The sequence below is a fragment of the Pagrus pagrus genome (genome assembly GCF_965226575.1).
Source record: "Pagrus pagrus genome assembly, chromosome: 14".
Taxonomy (NCBI): domain Eukaryota; kingdom Metazoa; phylum Chordata; class Actinopteri; order Spariformes; family Sparidae; genus Pagrus; species Pagrus pagrus.
In genome coordinates this window covers 18380399-18400200 of record NC_140198.1, presented here as the reverse complement: position 1 = coordinate 18400200, position 19802 = coordinate 18380399, and the positions used below count along the sequence as shown (strand labels likewise).

The 19802-nt window shown below is 41.3% G+C and overlaps 2 protein-coding genes across 10 annotated transcripts in view; one reads left to right on the top strand and one right to left on the bottom strand.

The window, feature by feature from the left end:
- The window catches only part of dlg4a (discs, large homolog 4a), a 76179-nt gene that overhangs the window by 9380 nt on the left and 46997 nt on the right, over window positions 1–19802 (top strand). For 2 of the 9 annotated variants that reach the window (XM_084373446.1, XM_084373443.1), the window contains exon 1: window positions 1607–1759. The exons of 3 other annotated variants lie outside the window; for them this stretch is intronic. In XM_084373446.1, coding sequence (XP_084229572.1) covers window positions 1718–1759 — 42 coding nt within the window. In that variant the 5' untranslated portion in view covers window positions 1607–1717. Of the gene's footprint in view, window positions 1–1606; window positions 1760–16167; window positions 16321–19802 lie in introns of those variants that run through there. 4 more of the 9 variants (XM_084373440.1, XM_084373442.1, XM_084373439.1 and 1 more) reach the window with 4 other exon arrangements.
- The window catches only part of zbtb20 (zinc finger and BTB domain containing 20), a 121547-nt gene that overhangs the window by 63642 nt on the left and 38103 nt on the right, over window positions 1–19802 (bottom strand). The window lies entirely within an intron of this gene.

The following is a 19802-nucleotide window of genomic DNA, read 5'->3' as shown; positions in this document are numbered from 1 at the left end:
TAGCTTAAGATAGCCTTAAAATAGTATTGTGATAATTTTAGGTGAAATATATATCTCGATATTTTGAGATCTCCTCAAAAGCGCTTCATAAATTCTAGACCTGGGTGACAAAATCAACTATCATGATATTTTTTGACCAAATACGTCAATATTGTGAGGCATTTTGTCGGGATGACAATCGGTACTTCACAAAATATTAACACAATGAGATTTTTGATAAATAATCAGTAATATGAATATGGTGGCTAAGTGGGTAAAGTATTGGCGCAAATACAGAACAGTCTGGTAAGTTCAGAAAATTACACCACTTTACTGTACTGGAGCCTTTAAAAACCAGGAAAAGACAACACTTTAACAACATCTGAATATAATTTAAAAGGGACTCAGGATTTCCTCATAAAACTACAAATGGGAAATAAGTAACAACTGTTATAATAGTTGTGTAAAAACACAAAATGGACCAGAAATCGTTTCCATTGTTATGGTGTTTAAAGAAATTCAGGTCCTCTTTCCCACAGGACAGCCTTTCTGAACATTCTGCATCTACTGGGGCCTTTTTAATGAACAATCACTGACTGTGTGCAAAGTGTTGCTATTTGTTTCAAATCAATATTTTTTCTCTTTTCTCTGGTGAGATGACATAGTCCTCTTATAGTAGGCTATCTGCAGGAACAGATCTGTAAACGTATTAAAAAAACATTTCTTTAAATGTTTCATCAATAGAATATCACAAAAAAGTAAAAAATTCCTGGCATAAGTTTCCAGAGCCCATAACAAAGTCAAATTACCCGTTTTGCCTGCCCATGGAAATCAATTTAGAATTTAAAAATGAGAAAGAAAGCCAAACCTCACGTGTGTAAAAGCCAGAACCAACAAATGTTTGACAAGCGATCAATGTATTCTCAAAATTGTTGCCAGCAAATTGACCAATTAATCGTGTTAGTGATATATGGGCACGGAAGTTTCCAGAATCTGCGCTGACAGGATCATTATGGAGCATCATTGATAAACAATATTTTATACTCCCAGTCTTCCAGTGAGAGAATTTGTAGGTCAAGACAGATGTGGCGGCAATGACGTAAATTTGAACACTGGCAACAGTAAAGACACTAACGGAGGGGGATAAATATGTAATTATGTAATGGTTGCATAACAGAGATATCTGTGTCGAACTGTTGCTTATTTTAAATCATCTTCATATCATTTAGCCTTTACCTGATGTGTGTGCTACGTACAGTAACGTGAGTGTGTGTGTGTGTGTGTGTGTGTGTGTGTGACGGACGGTGTGTCAATGAGGGAGCAAAGAGCAACATGGACGGACGCATATTGTTCTGCTTATTTCATAAAAGGAGCAGAAAAATAATATATAAGGTTTACTCTCCGTCTCTACGTCTTCCTCCTCTCCCCTCCCTCACTCACCAGCAGTGACAAACATATTTTATGAGTCACGGCTGGAGCAGGCTGCCGGTCCTCTCTATTCAGACCCTTGCCTTTAACATCAAGATATATCCAACACCAACAACTCTGGCTTCCAGGAAAACTCCCTCTCCTCGTCTGCTACGACACCCCCCCCTTCCCCTCCCCTCTCTCCCCCTCCCTCTTTTTTATTTCCCCTTACCCTTCCCCAGCCTCCCATCTCTCTCTCTCTCGTTCTCCCCATCCCTCTCCTCCTCTACTGCGGGTGTCTGGGAGGCTGTTTTTCCTCTGTCTCTCGCTCATGAAGGGCCGCACTAAGCTCCCTTCTCTCTGCCCGTGTGTGGTAGGTAAATTCACCTCTCTGTTCGTGTCGTTCTTCTCCTTCCATCTCTCTGTTGCTGCCTCTGTTTTGCATGTTAGCTCAAAGTCTGCTAGTCGCTCTGGCAGGCTGAGGGGAGGTCTGCATCTACATCTGTGCCTATTGCATCGAACATGCTCGCATCCTCCTCCACTGTCCTAGAATATGTGTGTGAGGATTTTTCTTTGCTCTCCTTGTACATATGCTCTCCTGGGTAGGTTAATTCACGCACTTTGGCTATTACGTATGAATGTGGCCTGGCACATGTGGGTGTGTATGTGCCAGTGAGCATGTTTAGACACGCAGGGGGAGTCAAACTCAAGCAGACTTGTTGATTAAAGCGTCATAGATTTCACGTACGCAGTGGTGTTGAGCTATGCTTGGATGGGTTTTTTTCTAAATATAAAATTCATATTTATCCTTGTAAGGACATTAGGACACAAGCCCAGTGGTCTAAGATTAGAAAAATCCTCCAGTTGACAGCAAAATGACGTTCGTCACTTTGAGAGAGGTCATTTCATTTTGAGGGTTAAAGGCTTAGGATCAACATGAGGGACGGAGATTAGGGTAAGAGAGAAGGTTTTTTTGTCACACATCCAGCTCCAATATGTGAAATACAGTATATATATATATGTATATATATATACATATATATATATATGCAGTTGTTTGTGTTTGTGAGAATGAAAACAGTGAGCAGGCGAGAGAAGTCCAGAGCTCCTCCAGCCTTAATTAGCCAAGCAGACATGATGAGCTTGTACTGGCCTGGTTGACTGTTGTGGCACCAAGATGCCACTTAATGCAGCTCCACAGCCAGAGAGAAATGTGTGTGTGTATGTGAGTGTGTGTGTGGTCTAACAAAGCTATGCACTGGTTATTATCTCGCAGTTCACTGTGCAACAGATGTATACAGTAAGTGGCTCTGACGGAGGAGAATCATTATTTTTGTTGACTGCATGATTGGAATATACAGTGCAGTCAATAATTTATAGGACATTGACACTTCGTTGTTGTTTTGCCTCTGTGGACCAGCGTGCCAGATTTTAAAATGAAACAAAGATGGAAGTTAAAGTGCTCTGACTCTCGTCTTTAATCTAAGGGTATTTGTGTTCATGTCAGATGCGGCTAACAAGCAATTTGCGTCTGTTATTGTCTTTCAACATGAAGACCAAAGATTTCAGTCAGTGCCAGTAAAGTAGACCAACATGAGGCAGGAAAAAAACAGAATAAATCAGAGTTGTAGCCAAAACATTTAACAAAAGTTGTGTTTACATTCTGTGCATCATTGACGTCTGGCACACTTGTCAAATGCATTTCCTTCCTTGAAAAACACTTTATAAGTAAGCATGTTTACTAGCAGTCTTCTTCTTTCCCATCTATGTTGGTGCAATACAGCTGCCACCTGTAGATCAGGAAATGTGTGACATCATTGCATGCACATGTATTAAAAAACAAAGACCCACTCATAGAAACACAGCTCCGTATCGCCACCAAACGGCTGAAAACTCCTACTGGATAAGAAAAGACCAGTGTGGTGGATGACAGAAGAATCACAGAAGTTTGAAGAAAAGCTCCCTTACAGCTGTCCAACAGATCAAGAAGACTCTCCACAGTGTAGGCGTATATATGTGTCAGAGACAACCATCAAGACAAGACTACACCAGTATAACCTCAACAGGTTCGCCACAGGATGCAACCCTCAGAAAGGCCAGGTTACAGTTTGCATCAAGTGCTCCGGGAAACCTGCAGAAATGTGGATCAAAGTGTTATGGACAGATGAGACAAAGATCGACCTGTGCCAGAGTGATGGAAAGATGAAAGTGTGAAAAAATGGAGGCAGCTCATAATCCAAGGCATACCTCATCTGTCAAACACTGCGGAGGTGATGTCATGGCAGAGGAAGAAAGTGCTCGGATCCAAATGAATACATCAGAACTTCTTGAACAATGTGTCAGCAGCAGGACGACGATCCTCAACATACAACCACAGCAGGGAAGTCCAAACAGTGTAATGCTCTCGACTGGCCAAGTCAGTCACCTGAACTCAAGTTCACCTCACAATGTGTTTAATTTGCCGAGGATCAGAGTGAGGGCAAAACACCCAATACAAGCAGGAAGTAAAGATGGCTGCAATCCAGGACTGTCAGAGCAGCACCACCAGCGAAGAAACCAAGAGTGTGTTGAGGTCTGTGGGTCATAAACGTGAACCAGATATTGACTGTAAATGAATTTCAACCACAAATGATGCATTTAGTTAAATTTGTACATTTGGTCCCCTAAATTTGGAGGACTACGGAAAAATAGTTCCACAGTTCTTACACAGTTGATCTGATTTGGATTTAAAACCCCTGGCATAGAATTTAACCTCAGTGATTTCAAATCCAATGTGCTCACACACTCAAAAAATGAGTCTGATTAAAACAACTATTACGGCAACATGATCCTCCAATGATCTTGTGAGAAAGGCTAGAATCAGAGATAGTAGCTTTATATCTTGAACATTACTACCTGGCTGCACATAGTAGCAACAAAATATTAAAACCTTTCTTTTTGTCAGTTAAGGTGTGTGACATTATATACTCTCCTATAAAATACAATTAACTTGCGCTGTATTTGTGCCCCCGTTGTTTTTTGTTTATCCATCCTTATTATTCCTTCAGCATTATAACGAGTTCCATGGACCATGTGATTGGTTGACTGGTCTATCCTTTCACCAATTAGCTCAAAGGGATGGTGATGAGAGGACAGATTAAAGTATATCTCTTACTGCTCTACCTGATCAGCCAATAGGATGGACTGATGGTATTAGCACCAATCAGGCTTCTGCAGAGGTCATTTTGAATATTTGCAGAGAGCTAAAAATCGAGCTGGAAAACAGTCAAACCTTTGACAAGACATGATATTCATCAGATTTGATGGAGTCATGGATCATGATGAAGTGCCCAGGTGTGCATTAAAACAAATTTAAGAAAACCGATAATGCCAGATTAAAATGAGGCAATGCCTTTTATTGTGGGGCTCTCATCCTCTTTTATAATCAATCAAGCATTGCTTACTAGTTAGCACGCTGGGTAATTATGGTAAGCTGTTAATTACTACTCTTAAGTTAGTGCTACCCAGGCAGTGCTCAAGTGCCCAGTTCAGCGTATTCTAATGGTCCATGCTGTCCATTAAAACTAGACTTTACTGTCGTTCATATTATGAGAGAAATTAGTGTTTTCCTGTCAAAAGACCCTGTACGTGCCAGTAGGCATGTGAAGTCCAATAATGAACACCCTGTTTACTGCTGTCAGCTTTGCTATTTATGTTTAGCTGTCACAACAGCAAAAGATACATAATATTTTGTTGGCTGTATAAAAACAGTGTTGCGTTACTGAAACATTTACTCAGTTGAGTCAACTGCATAAATACTGCCAGTCAGCTCTACCTGTTGGCACCTGGTGGCTCTGTTTTTATCATCTTGGCTAGAAGCTTTGCCGTGGCTGACCAGACTGGTAGCCCGCTGTGCTTGGTGTATGCCGAGCCAAACCCCTCAGTGGTGGTCTGCGCCTCTCTCTCGCATTTCATCAGAGGTGGCTCCAAAAAAAAATGCTTTTACTCCGTTAAAAGTGTGAGGAAATTTCTAAATTTGAGAAAGCACACGCAGCGAGGTGCGGACCAGTTTGAGCTTCAATGCAAACCCATCACAATTAAAACACGTCACACAACTCTGCTCCAGCACGCAGCGTTGTTTTTCATCCATCACACGTTTTTGGCTATCTTGCCTTCATCAATGAAGCAATATTATTGGAGAGAAACAACATGGAGAAAGTCCCTCCTTTCTTCCTAAGTTTGAAACAGAAGTAGTGTGAAATGTAGTGAAACTTGTTAAGCCACCCCTGAGGAGCAGTGGGCAGCCAATGTGCAGCACCAAGGGACCAACTCCAGCTCTAAGCCAGAGCCTTGGTCAAGGACACTTCCCGGAGAATTAACCTAAGATACATGTTTTTGATGCTGGGGGAAACTGGAGCATGCAAGCACAGGGACAATATGGGCACAGAAGAGCCTTGCCCACGAACTTCTTCCAGTGAGGCAACAGTGCTAACCATTACACTACCATGCTGCAATCCTATCTTATCTTGTTGTGACATTTAGGATTTTTGGCATTACAGAAACATGTTTCCTAACTGCATTTAGGCGGGAAAAAGTTAGGATGGCATAGACCCTGTCCTAAATTCAAAATAACTGCCAAAAATTGCAGCACCACTGATGTTAGGTCTGTAAGGCAATGACACTGAGGATGGGGAACAGTATGAGCACTGTAGTATTATGACTGAAAAGCTGTTGGAGAAGCTAACATTGATGTTTGCCTGAAAAGCTAACATTGATGTTAGGGTATTGGAGAGGCAGGAATTGATATTAGCCTGATGGAGAAGCTAACACCAATGGTAGCCTGAAGAAGCCAACACTGTTTTATAGCCTGTTGAAGAAGCTAAGATTTGATGTTGGCCTGAAAGGCCTGTCCATTATAGCAGCCAGTGACAATCCAAGTGAGACAACCATGTACAAAGGATACAGGAAGTCTTGTGTACAGTACGTTCTACCATACAGATACAGGCATGACCTGACGAGTACCAGTTTGAGTTCCATTTAGTCTGGTTCAGACATCTTACGTCAAGAAACAAGGTCTGAGATCAGATGGGCCACAGCCATGACTGTTGGTATGGCTCGTGTTGGAAAGGGATTGGTTTTAAAACTTAGAGCAGTGAGGATTTTTTTCTCTTACGAGGCCCCTGATCTATAGCTTAAGTGCTTCAAGTGTGTACCACTGCTGTGACAACCAATACCAAGATCTGGAGCTTTATGATACCAGTTCATAAGTGTGGCCCTAATGGAAGAAATATCATGGTTTGTATATAAATAAAGCCTAAATGTGAGGGGGCTCTCACCCATAGGTGAATATTATGTAATGATTAGAAGTGTAGTGCCCACGAAGTGAACCGAGTCCACGCTGTGGTCATGCTGAGAAACTTACACAATCCCACAATGCAAATTTCATGTCTAATTATAGACTCAGCTGACCACCATCTACTGCTATCAGCATACTTCGGTGGATGGTAGAAGTGAGCCTTGCTGGCAGAAAACACAGCAAGGCTTGTCAACAACTCTACATGGAAATATAGTTCCTTTTAAAGGACATTTGGCTGGTGCTAGCATCTTAGCCGAATCTAGATACACACAACAGATGCCTTGTTTTTTTAGCTAAGGTTCATGGTAGCAGTTATCAGATTTGGTAACCAGTCCAAGAGTCAGGATCTACTAAGTACAGCAACAAAGCAGAATAAACAGCAACATACAGTATTTTAAATGGCCTCATCCATAAAAAATCTGAACTCTTTTTGTATGAAAACCTATCCCATATTTTAATCATACTGCCCGATTATGTTTTTCATTATTGAAAAAAAGAAATGTGTTCGGACGCAGCTGTGTTCATAAAAGATAGTGGTATTTGAAACTTTATTTTCTTTTTGTCTATTCCATTGTGCTTTTAACTGAATTCATTTAATCAGAGAAACCATCAAGAGTTGGAACTGAAATTCAAGTACTGTTTATTCCAGCTGTTTTGATTTGACGTTGAGCTAGTTAGACATGAAATAAGGTGAACACAATACAAAAAATGAAGTACTTAGAAAATTGAAGTCAAGTGTCGTATTGTACAGCGATTGTACAAAACATTACGGCATATACAGCACAGCCAGTCAATGCTATAGCATGTTCCAAGGTTAGACATGATCCGAGGCGCATGCTTTAGCTCAGAGAAAGCTCTTTAGCTCGTGGGTGGTTCTGGTGTACAATAGACAGATTTTGGAGATGGAGTCCACAGTCCCTGGCATCCACATTTTTTTCACTTCATACATGTTTAAGTGTTGGATGGAGGACAGCTGGCAGAGGATCGTCTCAGCACTGTGGACAGCACACTGCTGTCGTCTTTAGTGTGGGAGGAGGCACAGCAGAAGCACACTGTGATAGAGGAAGTGAGGTGATGGCTATACAGAATTAGAGCCGTAGTTGGTGTGAGACATTCATTCGCTTGTCACAGGAAGAAGATCATCTGTTAGGCTTTCATGATTATGGTGTAGATGTTCTCATCCCATTTGAGGGTAGTGCAGATAATTATCCCCAAGAGCGCAATTGAACCATTTATTAAGTGTCTCCAAGCATGTCTGCAGATAGCAAAAGCAGAAAAACAAGTGCATCCCAGGGCTAATCGATTTTATTTTTTCTTCTTTTGGCTTTTGAAGTGGGTTTAAGGTGTATCATGCACACCATACTTCATGCATAATGCATTGCTCCAAGTCATCACCGTTGGTTATGACTCCATTCTGGCATGTTAAATTTACACAGCTGGATGGTTTTGCAAGAGACAGAAGCAGGAATATCAGATGTGAAACGTTACAGTGTGCCTGTAGAGCAAACTCTGAGTGCTGCTGCTTCACCTGCAGCTGAGGTGAGCTCAGGCTCTAACGCAGGATCCAGGGGACGTATTTGTGTATGCAGAAAAACCACACGTACGCCTTTTCCCACACATACACTGGTGTTCGTACAGAAGGACTGTGTGGTGGGAATATGCTTACACACAGTTGTCAAGAGATAGCTGAGGGTGAAATGATGAGATGGACATGAAACATAAGGTGAGAGATATTGTGAAGCACTTTGTAAAGTCTCTTTCAATAAGAGCTCCACAGATCATTGATCAGCCTGCTGACATTAAAGCTGCAATAAGCGTTGTTGTTGTTTTAGCTAACTTCCTGTCTGATTTGCAGTTAGCGATCACACTGCTCAGCTACTGTGTTAAACTTCGCCCCCTTAACAAGCGTCTATCAGGCTAGGAATGACAACTTAAAGGAAGCTACTGGTTGCATGGCAACAAGAAGCTCCCGTTGATAGTCATGGAAGGACGTTCCATCATCAATGCTAGTCCTGTTAGCTTAAGTGAGCAATTTCAGCAGTTTTATATGGATGTGAAAACGGAAAAGGAGGTTTCAGAAAAAATGCATCAACTCATCCTTCACTGGACCGCAGTGGACAGATAAAGTGATGTGCCGTATATGCAAACAGGGGGAATTCAGTACTGAAGTAATTTAATGGTTAAACACCATCATAAAACCAATCACAAACCCCCCGAGAAGTTCATGGGGTTTCCTGTGCAGCCCTCAATCATATGCTGTCTCCCTAAATTGGCACTCAATCATTCAAAGACTTGAGAACCCCTGGTTTGCAGGCACATGTGATGAATTTGTGGTATGGGCTCTATAAATAGCCACAGCTGTGCACAATAGTTGCGCATAATGACAGCTGTTCTGATCCTGTTGGAGACACAGTGTGTTAGATTTCCCTTTTTCTTCTTTGCTGTTGTTCTCATTGACAGATATAGTGAGGAGTGAAGCTGGCGCAAGTCTCAACATGCAAACAAATGTTGAAGGGCCTTTCTATCTCCATTTACGGCTAACTGTGGGAGTGGAAATGAAGCACATCCACGTGCACCCGTTTGCACAATGATTGAGGTCTTAAAACTAAATCAGGTGTGCATACACACAGTTAAAGTCATGAATCTACACAGATTTTCTGCATCTGGCCAAAGGTTTTGGGTGTAACATAGTTTTGGAAGAATGAATCCCTGTGCAACTTAGGTTTTAAGGTTGATCATGAAGACCAACTTATCTTTAGTATTACTTTGTTGCTAACATTCCCCTGTACAACAAATATTTAGCCAACCATGCCTTGTTTGACACGCAAATATTTGCTTGTACGAACAGGTGAAATCAGATATCCAAGCTGAGAGAAATCAAATATAGCAGGTTCTGTGTAGGTGTGAATACTATAATTCTCACCTTGGGTGTTTTCCTAGTCAGTGGAGCTGAGGCAGTCTCAGAGCCTCGGGAGATTCCCAGTTGTGTTTGCACTTTAGTTCGACTATTTCAGTGTCAAAGCTGCTGGAGTGCTGGAGGTAATAGAAGGCTGAAGACTAGAGGCTTGTTGTGCAAGAGTTATCCACATTTGATCCTCACACCATTTACATAAATTTAGATACCCCACTTTCTTCACATGGCAGTAGTTATAAATGGCAATGAATACAATCACTGTAAAATGTTGCTCTCTGCAGGTTTGCCTACCAACACAGCGTGGGCTTACCTGGTTGTAGCTAAAGGGCACGGAAGCTTGAAATAAGGAAGACCATTCTGTAGGAAACTTGAATGTGCTGTGCAGATTATAGGGTGGAGACATATAATTTAAACATCACAGTCATATGTGTACGCCAATTGTTTAGAGAAAGAGTGTGTCCAGAAAGCAAATGGCACTGTCCTCAACTGACATAGGGTCAGTCTAAAACTGCTTTGCCTGTTGTTTTATCATTTCTGTCAGGACTGGGATGAACCTTTAGTCTTAAGAAACACTGGAGGAGGTGGAAAAAATATGGGATTTGTAATCAATATCCTACCGTACAAAAACACAACTTTATATCTTTATTCACTGATACGGGTAGAACTTTGTGGCAAAATTCTGGTTTTCCATCTGATGTCCTCCGGCGGCTCTGCCTCAACTCTTGACAGATAGATGTACTTGTTGCTAAAGTAACTGGTAAGTCTGTCCCTGGCTGCCAGTTTTTACAGGAAACTTATAAATATACTTCCAAATAGCACTCCACTAGACTTTTCATGGTTACTTTGAAAATGCTCCATGAAGGTAGTAACAAACATTTCAGAAATACAGAAACTACATCAATTTTGTGTTGCAAAAAATTGCTTGATCCACGTAGGCATGGTATCGTTTGGGAGTGATCTTATCGTTTATTTCTACTTAAGCTGAGTTCAATAAAGAATGGCTAGTCTGACAAAAAGATGCTGTAATTCAAGTAGTGATAAAGAATATGTACAATCCAATCTAGCATGGGCAAAATGGCTTCATATGATGTGCATATTAACTCTCTTAATAGCAAGGAATTCATTTATTTGTGACACTTAATATTATGAAATCATTCATGTTAAATACAGTGTAGTTTCTTACTTTAGTAGCAGCTATTGATCCAACAGCTCTAAAATCATTGACATACAACATTCAAACTGCATGCAGAGGCGTAAGGGATGCATCAATTAATTTCTCCGACTGGATCACATACTGCAGTTTGTGTACACTCAGAAATGAAATCTTCAGTGTTGGTCCTTTGATAATTTCTTCCTTCATCTTTTATGTAAAGATAATAGACAATAGTTTGTGTTTTTCTCAACCACAGGATAAGAAAATGTAAAGTATGGCACATCTGGCTCAAGCCACAATGTATTCAGCTTAGCACAGTTTCTGGTAGTCACAGTGAGCTGCTACAACAGCCAGTGGTGAAAAACATGAGCACTAGCAGCTTGCTCTTAGAGTCACAGCGCTCCTTTATATTTTCTGCATTTGAGAAAACACTGGCATGTAAACACCTGCTTTTCTGTACACAATCACCCGTGACAGAAGCAGTCATCTTATAGATATGGTGACCAGGAAGCTGCTGGCAAGTGGACTATTTGTTAGGGATCTGCCACCCCCTGCAGATGTTGTCATGGAAACACTCCGGCTCTTTTGGGTCTCTCGCTCTCTCTCATACACACACACACACACACACACACACACACGCACGCACAATGCAGCATTAGGATGTTAATGCTATACTCAACACTGGAACACCACAGTTCAGGTTTCCATGTGACTCCCACGCTTACATAACACTGTAGTGGAAGGGGGAAGCCACTTACAGTATAGATCACCATGGAAATTATACTGTGTGTATCTATGATGATTATAGAGGGCATTACAGTCATATACATCATTATGTATAGCCAGCCTGAAAATTATGCTTGAATCAAATCTGCTTAAGTACATAAGGTTGTGCACATTTTAAATCTAGAATAACATCTGTTTCCACATGAGGAAACTGCGTATGAACGTACGTCATTCACATGTGAAAATGTACATTTCTTATGTATGAAAAAACCTATCATGTTATTTTCACGTTAAAATTTTAGTCTACATGTGGAAAATATACTAGTTTCACATGTGACATTGTCGTAAGGGTTGCATAAAGTACGATACAGTGCTAGATGCCAAAAATATACCGAAAAAAAATCTTTCAATGACATTTCTGTGAAAGGCATGGTTACACAGTCATGCCTGAGCTGACATGGCTTCCCTCCTGCTGTGCTAAATGCATGTCATAGCTCAGTGGACTGAGAAATGAAAGGGTTTTCTGTGTCAGCATTTATTCTAAAGGATACACATTATGCTCATTCTCACATTCATAATTTTGTTTTGTGTTATAACTAGAATAGGTTTACATGCTTTAGTGCTCAAATAACACATCGGTTTTCTCATGCTGTCCACTGCTGCAGCACTGTATGCCCCATTTGTCTAAACGCTCTGTTTTAGCTCCCGTCTCTTTAAGGCCCCCGTCCTGAATACCCAGTCTGCTCTGATTGGTCAGCTCACACACGCCTGAGCCAGCACCGTTAACAACAGAGTGGCTACGCTACATGTATTCTTATATGCCATACTGGCTGCCAAGCATTACATTATACAAATGTGTGACATAGTGACATAGTGTGACGTCACAAAGTCACAGAATTAAAGGCGGGTCTACTGACGAGGTGTTTCAGGAGCAGTGTTTTCTGTGGGAGAGAGGAGCTTCCAGGAAAAAAATTAAAAAGCATAATAGGTCTTCTATAAGTCAAAGCAGAACCAAATGACTACAACTGATAAATAAGGTACACATAGAAATTACTGTAGCAAAAAGATGAAAGTTACTTCATATACTTTATCTCAAAAATTTGAATGGCGACTTCATATTGAAGTTACTAAATTGTTTTTTCTTTTACAAAACTTTCCTTTCTTCGTTCCATTATTTTATAAAGGGTGAATCCTCTTCGTAAAAGCCACTTGAATTAAAGAAAACTGTTGATTAAATGATGCTATTTTTGATGGTCCTACTTTCAAGCAGAAGGAACTTGTATCAGCTCAGCGAGTTACTGTCAGAGTGGAGTTCGATGTGAGGGGAACAAACTGAGAAACTGAGTCGATATAATTTAAAGAGTAGAGGAAAAATGTGTGAAACCACCCATGTGTGATTTTGAAGAGGCGGCCTACTGCAAGTCTGTTACTCATCGTTTTTCAGTGTACAGTCAATGCCAGTCCCTTGTTAAAACACATTCACTGCTGCATTCAAGGACAGAGTTATATTTTTTAGAAAGCAATATTCTTGTAAGTGGGTTTAAAAGGTCTTCTCAGCACTCTTACGTGATCAGAGACAAGAGTCAAAGTATAAAGTTAGGCCAACTGTAAAAAGAAACAACGTCATACTTTTAGAGTACTAAAAGAAGAATGTGAGCCAGGCTGTGCCCACACACTGAAACACACACACGCAATAGCTCAAATATTACGTGATCAAGATTGAGGGCTGTCTAGCAGTATAGATTATATCACATTACTGCACAGGGTGCTTTCTTACATGGTTTTACATTGGTTGTATTGATCTGTTGATTTATACACAGCTTTCTCTGGTCCAAAGACTATTCCTCCTTCTAAAGTGACACTAGTCTACTTCACACTGTGTTGAAATTCATGACCCCACTCTGAAGGCCTGTGATAATCCTGCTGATGTCTTTAGCACATTGCAGATTTCCCAGGATATCCCCTACTCTCTGGCAGGGTGATTGGGTTCTTAAGAGGAAGGGGGAAAAAAAAAACCCATCAGCAGCACACTGGTGTATTTGGAAGGGCCTGTGTGTTCGATTTAGCGCTGACGTCACCCGGGAGCGTTGAGCCCTGCGCCGCAGTCGGTCCTGAGATGAATGCACAATATTTAAATCTAGCCTACCTGGTTCTCTCGCTCCACCCTGTGGGCTCAGCATGTCAGCACAATCACACACAGGAGTGGAGATGAACAAAACACAAATGAGAACTACAGGAGACATTCATCTTGAGAAATATGTAAAGACATAATGAAAGTATGGTATGAAAGAAAGAAGAAGGTTAGCTGCTATTGATGTTGCTGTACATAGCAATACCTTCTTTTCAATTACAACTATTCAAAACTCTCTTTATTTCAATAATAAATATGAGGCTTTATATTCACATCAGTTGTGTAACTAATTCTATTAACATATCTTTTAAATGTTTTACTTCAAAAGATCAGTAACCCCAAATATATTGTAGGAAAATTGTTAGGGCCAGTACCAATACTGATTATTGTTTATCAAGGAGACCAATACCCGATATTTGGAACCGACATGTGCCGTAAAAATGAAAATCATACAGTCAAATCTTAGAATAACCAGTGGAGGAGGTAATTAACTACAATTTACTCAAGTACTGTACTTAAGTGCAATTTTGAGGTACTTTCCTTCAGTTTTTCCATTTTCTGCTACTTTATACTTCCACTCTTCAACATTTAGGTCAAAGGGTTACATCTCCGTTCATCTACAAAAACTGAATACAATATATTTTAGGAAAGAGGATAAAAAGGAGAGGAAAGAAGAAGAAAAAAGAGGATTCTCGTTGTAGTTTAAGCATTCTTATTACTTTAAGGATAACATTAGAAGGTATAAGTTAGATGACACAGATTTGTACATACTTGACATATACTGTATATATATTCGTATATCCATACCTACACACATATGCATACACATACACTTACTGCATGTACTTAGACATTCAAATAAATGCAGGCACATATCTACACACACCTACATGTACCTTATGGATATGGATATATGCATACTCCCACACATGGTCGTATTTTGGTGACTAGTTACTTTGCAGATTCAGATTATTCAGTGTTGATAGGCTATTACTTCTGACATGTAACCAATCAGATGGGACCACAGACCACAGAGTGATGACTACAGACAGAGAGAGGCCACTGCGTCAGAGCCAAAGTGGCACATTTCTAAATCAATTTATTTTATTGGCAATTGAACAACAAAAAAAACAAAAACAACGGAAACCAATAATCAGAAAATTCCCCCGATAATCAGCCAGGCTGAGAATCGGTCTATCCCTACTGTTTACATACATATTATTTAGCATGGAAGTTGCTTTTACACACTAATAGCTGAGCAAACTAATAGCTTTGAACAGCCAACAGATGGCCATAGCAACTCTATGAGTAAACAATCTATTTGCCACTCAACACTTGTCTGTTCCAAATAACTACTGCCACTGCTTTAATCAATGAAACTGATTAAAAAACAAAAGCTGAACACTTGACTTTAAATTGTGTACTTTCAGAGAAATAAATCAGATTCTACTCAGCTAACTTTTAAACAGTCTGTCTTCATCTAAACTCCTTTAAAACATCTCCTATACGATAAGTACGATAAGTGGCTCTGTATTTACCTGAATTGCCTGCATAGAACTGTCAGGGTCAAATTAATGACATGCCGTGATTAGTAAACAAATTGAAAACAGCACTTCTCATAAGTACTAATACATCTGCATTGTTGAGGTAATTTTCAGTGTGATGTTATGTCACTTGACTTCACTTCATTGTTTGATTTTGGTTTGATTCTGGTATATGGGCTCACTTATAAAATGCTGCAGCATAACAGAGGCAAACACTCAGGCAATAACTTCAAGTGAGTGTGTTGAAGAGCGACACACTCGCCCAGTTTCTTTCGGCTCGATCATCAAGCAGATGAGTGAGGAGGACATTTTGCAGCCATCGAGCGCGCGTGGCCACTGATTTGAAACATTTCAGCACCTTGGACAGCTCCTCCGGCACTTCCTCTGGATGTCCAACAGGGGGCGCAGTAATCACACTGAAACATGTGGTGGTGGTGAAGCAGGCGGTTTGTGATGTGTGGCCATTTAATATTTCTCAGCCTCCACTCACTGCCTTGAGGTGTGTGTGTGTGTGTGTGTGTGTGTGTGTGTGTGTGTGTGTGTGTGTGTCTTAACTTTAATATTACTACCAATATTATTTTCATGCTGCAGCCTTTGGGCAAAACAGATAAACCAGATCTCCTCTATTCAGTCTCTTCACTGCTTCCTCCCTTTATGATTCCAGCTGCGCGTTGAGTACAAACTTTACGGCCAATCAAAGAGAGAGAGAGAGAGAGAGAGAGAGAGAGAGAGAGAGAGAGAGAGAGGTAAACCTTGGACAACATGGCATTGTACAGCGACAGACGGACGCTTTAAACGTGACAGACATGCATGATCTGAGGTCGCACAGAAACACGTCTACTGGACCCGAGTGCCGTCACGTTTCAGCCAGGCAGCGCGCCTGTTAACCGGCACCACCGACCCGACCTCCCCCCTCCTCTCCCTCCCGCCCTCCCTCTGAGTGTACCGTGGCTGTGAGTGAGTGGCGGCGGACCGACGAGCTGTGGTCTGTGCTGTCTGCCTGCCTGCCTAGTGTGAGGCTCTGGACTGATGTCTCTGCCTGTCAGGAATTTAAAGTGTCTCTCGCCGGTCATGTGCCAGTGTAAGGTCATCTGCAGCAACCGGACCCTCTCGCTCATGTTCGGGTGCAAGGTAAGCCTGGGGTGCACACTGCGAGCAGCCGATGGACGCGGCGTTTATCCAAATGCATGCGCGATTACTTGAATAATTAGAAATAACAAGAATGAATTGTGTGCGTTGTAGCCCGTTTGAACGCGCTTCTCCTCGTTACAGTAATTAGTACAGTGATCACACTCACCTACTGCTTCCTCTGCTCTCCATATGCTCTCAGGTAGCAGCTCATTCACAGTGTACTACCTTTTACATCACGCGGTTTTTTCATGCTCATAGTGTACATGGCCGATTTCCATCTACACGGAGCGAGCGGGCGAGCATCCTTTGGCAGGCTGGGTTGTGTTTGGTGATGGCTCTGCCTTTACCATGAATGTTAACTGAGATTTAATGAATGGAACATCGACCCCCCCATCAGGTGCCTCCTGCTGCAGGTCAGCGTTAGGGATAACCATATGCTGATTGGTTCAGATCTGGCTTTGAAGCAAGCTGGCATGGCACGTTTGTGACCTTGGAGAATGCACTTTTAGTGCCCAGGGCCACTTAAATATCATTCATCATGACAGAAACTGTTACTCTGCCAGAGAGGCTTGAAATCAGGTAACATGAGTCGAGCCCCTGCTGCTTTCTATGGGTGAATCAGAGCACAGCTGCTTATTATCAACTAAAGAAAACATGTTATTATGTTCAGCAGTATGCTTTTTTCTGTCATTCATTTATCCATCCAGCACCTCCCTCCCAGCTGCAGGTGTTTCCAGTATGGAAGCCAGCTCAGTTTTCCCTCCACATGGCTCTCTAGTCTGTTAGCTTTTCCAAGCCAAATCCGACTACACCGGTCCACTCTGGCCAGGCATTGTCCCTACACGTGCCAAACTGATGTGTACATGTGTACAGAGCTCCAGATAATTTGTTTGTTGATTCAGCTCCGACATTTTGGTCTGTGTTCTGTCTCGCTGCTCGAATCTAGTTCACTTCCTGCATTTTGATTAGTCACACATCATTAGATATGAAATAGGTGGATATTTTTGCAATGTTTCATTAATCGGGATTATTTTTAACATTTTATCTGGTAAGACGAGAACAATTTCTATGTTTGTAAGGCACCGCTGGTAGAATTAATGTGGGTGTTTGCTTTCTGGGTTTCTGAAGGGGAGGTCCTGCTGTGCTCAATGTTGAGTATTACTAGCACAGATAATCCCATGTGTCCCCGCTCCTCACTCCATCAGAGACACAGCGCCTTCCTGGCAGAAAACACATTAAAATTTTCCTCCCACAGACTCAAGTTGCCTCTAGAGTCATCATGACCGACCAGTGAAATGCAACTCCACAGCAAACGGCTATTCTGTAATAAGAGAAGATTTCAAAATGGGATTGACTGCTCAATTTAAATGGATTGTAATTTGTTTGGTAATGCTGGTTTAAACAGAGATATCTTAAATTATAATGGGACCAAGCTCATCTCGAGCACACATTACAAGCAGATATTAGATATATTTTGAGTGTAAAACTTTATTAACAATAAAGTTTTGCAGTAGAGCTCCAATGATAAATTGTTTGATTAGTCTACCGAAAGAAAATGCCTGGTTTCATTGTAGCCATCAAACCAGGGACAGAGTGATATCTGGGACAGTAGGTGAATGCAATGATGAGTAATTAACCAACTGGAAAACTGTAACAGACTTTGATAACAGGATGGGAAAGCATAGGATAGGATAGGATGGGATGGATAGTATAGTATAGGATAGTATAGTATAGGATGGGATAGGATAGGATAGGATAGGATAGGATAGGATAGGATGGGATGGATAGTATAGTATAGTATAGGATAGTATAGGATAGGATGGGATGGATAGTATAGTATAGCATAGGATAGGATAGGATAGGATGGGATGGGATGGGATAGGATAGTAGGTGCTGCTTATGGTTATTACATTTCCTGTGAAGTTTACTGTTTCCGTGCACTGCTGTCGTTTTAATAAATAATACAAGTTTATTGTTAATCTGTAAAACATCCTGCCTCCATTTATTTTAGTCTCTAAGCGTCTGATAACCACATTGGAGGGATCATTGCAAAGAATCTGAGTATATCGGACGATAAACCGAAACAGATACAGACACAGTTATGTATTGTCATAGCATATCCCTTCAACATGTCCGCATACCTTCTCTGTGCACATACAGTACATATTTCCAGCAGGTTCAGTAGCCCTCAAACAGCTTGTGTCCATCTGTTTCAGTCTGGTGGTGGGTGGTTATCGGTGGGATTTTATTTGGCCGGATCTTCTGCAGGGAGATGCTTTCAATGTTTCCCCATATCCTGCCCCTATTGTTCTGTATATTTCCAGCTTTACCTCTTAAATTTACACCAGGACTGCCGTGTATTTGCTAAGCATCTATGTTAACAATAGCTACCACGTGACTGGTCATTTCCCAAGGTGATCCTCCAAGGTTATTTGTTTGCATAACCTTTGTTCTTAAACAAAGCCCAGCGCAGAGTCTCTCAGTCATCTTTAATTCAGGAACTTAATTAAAAGGGTCTTTATGTGGTTGGAAGCATTCAGCAGTGCTTTAATGTGCTCTTTTATGCTTAATGCTCATTGATGGCCCCACAACATTTAATCGAGACCGACTGCCTCCTTCAAGTTTGTCTTTAAGCTACGACTCAGTGCAGTGCTTATACTGAAGGGCGTACAATGTAAACTAGCCAAAAGGATAGAGATTAAATGGAAAAAGAGTATTAATGTAATGAATGATTTACGACTCGGGGATCAGGGTGCCTTCATCTCAATATCAAGATCGATGATCACCTCACCCTGAGAATCGATGCTCAGACGTCCTTACTGGAAAATGGACGGGAGAACGACCTGCTGTCACTCATTACCAGCCGACCAATCAAATAGTGAAGAGTAATGATGTGGAAAGTATCAGCAGGTGATATCAAAGCAGAGGTGGTTTGCTTTGCTGCACTGTGTCCCTGTGTGTGAGGCACTGGTTTCACATTACACATCTTTACTGGAACTGCTTTTATAGCCTTGCAGACACATGTTTCCTCCTATGGATTTGACCTATTTTATCCCGCTGTTTGTGTCATCTTGCTTCATAAAAAGGAGCGAGCCTCAGCTCTGACAGGAAGCTCGGAGTGTTGCTGCAACAACAATGTGCGGTCGCGGATATTTTCTAATGCTCTGTTCAGGTCTAATATTGAACCATTCGGGGTCGCCTCTACCTTACTAACTCGCTCTTCCCAGCTTATCTGCTTTCAAACACTGCAGCTGCTGTTGTGTGAGCAATGAATGTGCAAGTTGTAGGAGCGAGTAGCACACTCGCGGTATCACAACTAGCGCTGTACAGAAATGGCCCTCACTGTGGCTATCTATAATCAGAGTAATCAAGTAGATGTTGCTCATAAAAGCAAATAGCTTCTGAGTGATGGGATGACAGAGCAGAGCGTATGGGTTTTCTGCGAGAGACGGCTTATTTGAAAGAACTCAAATATTCAAACT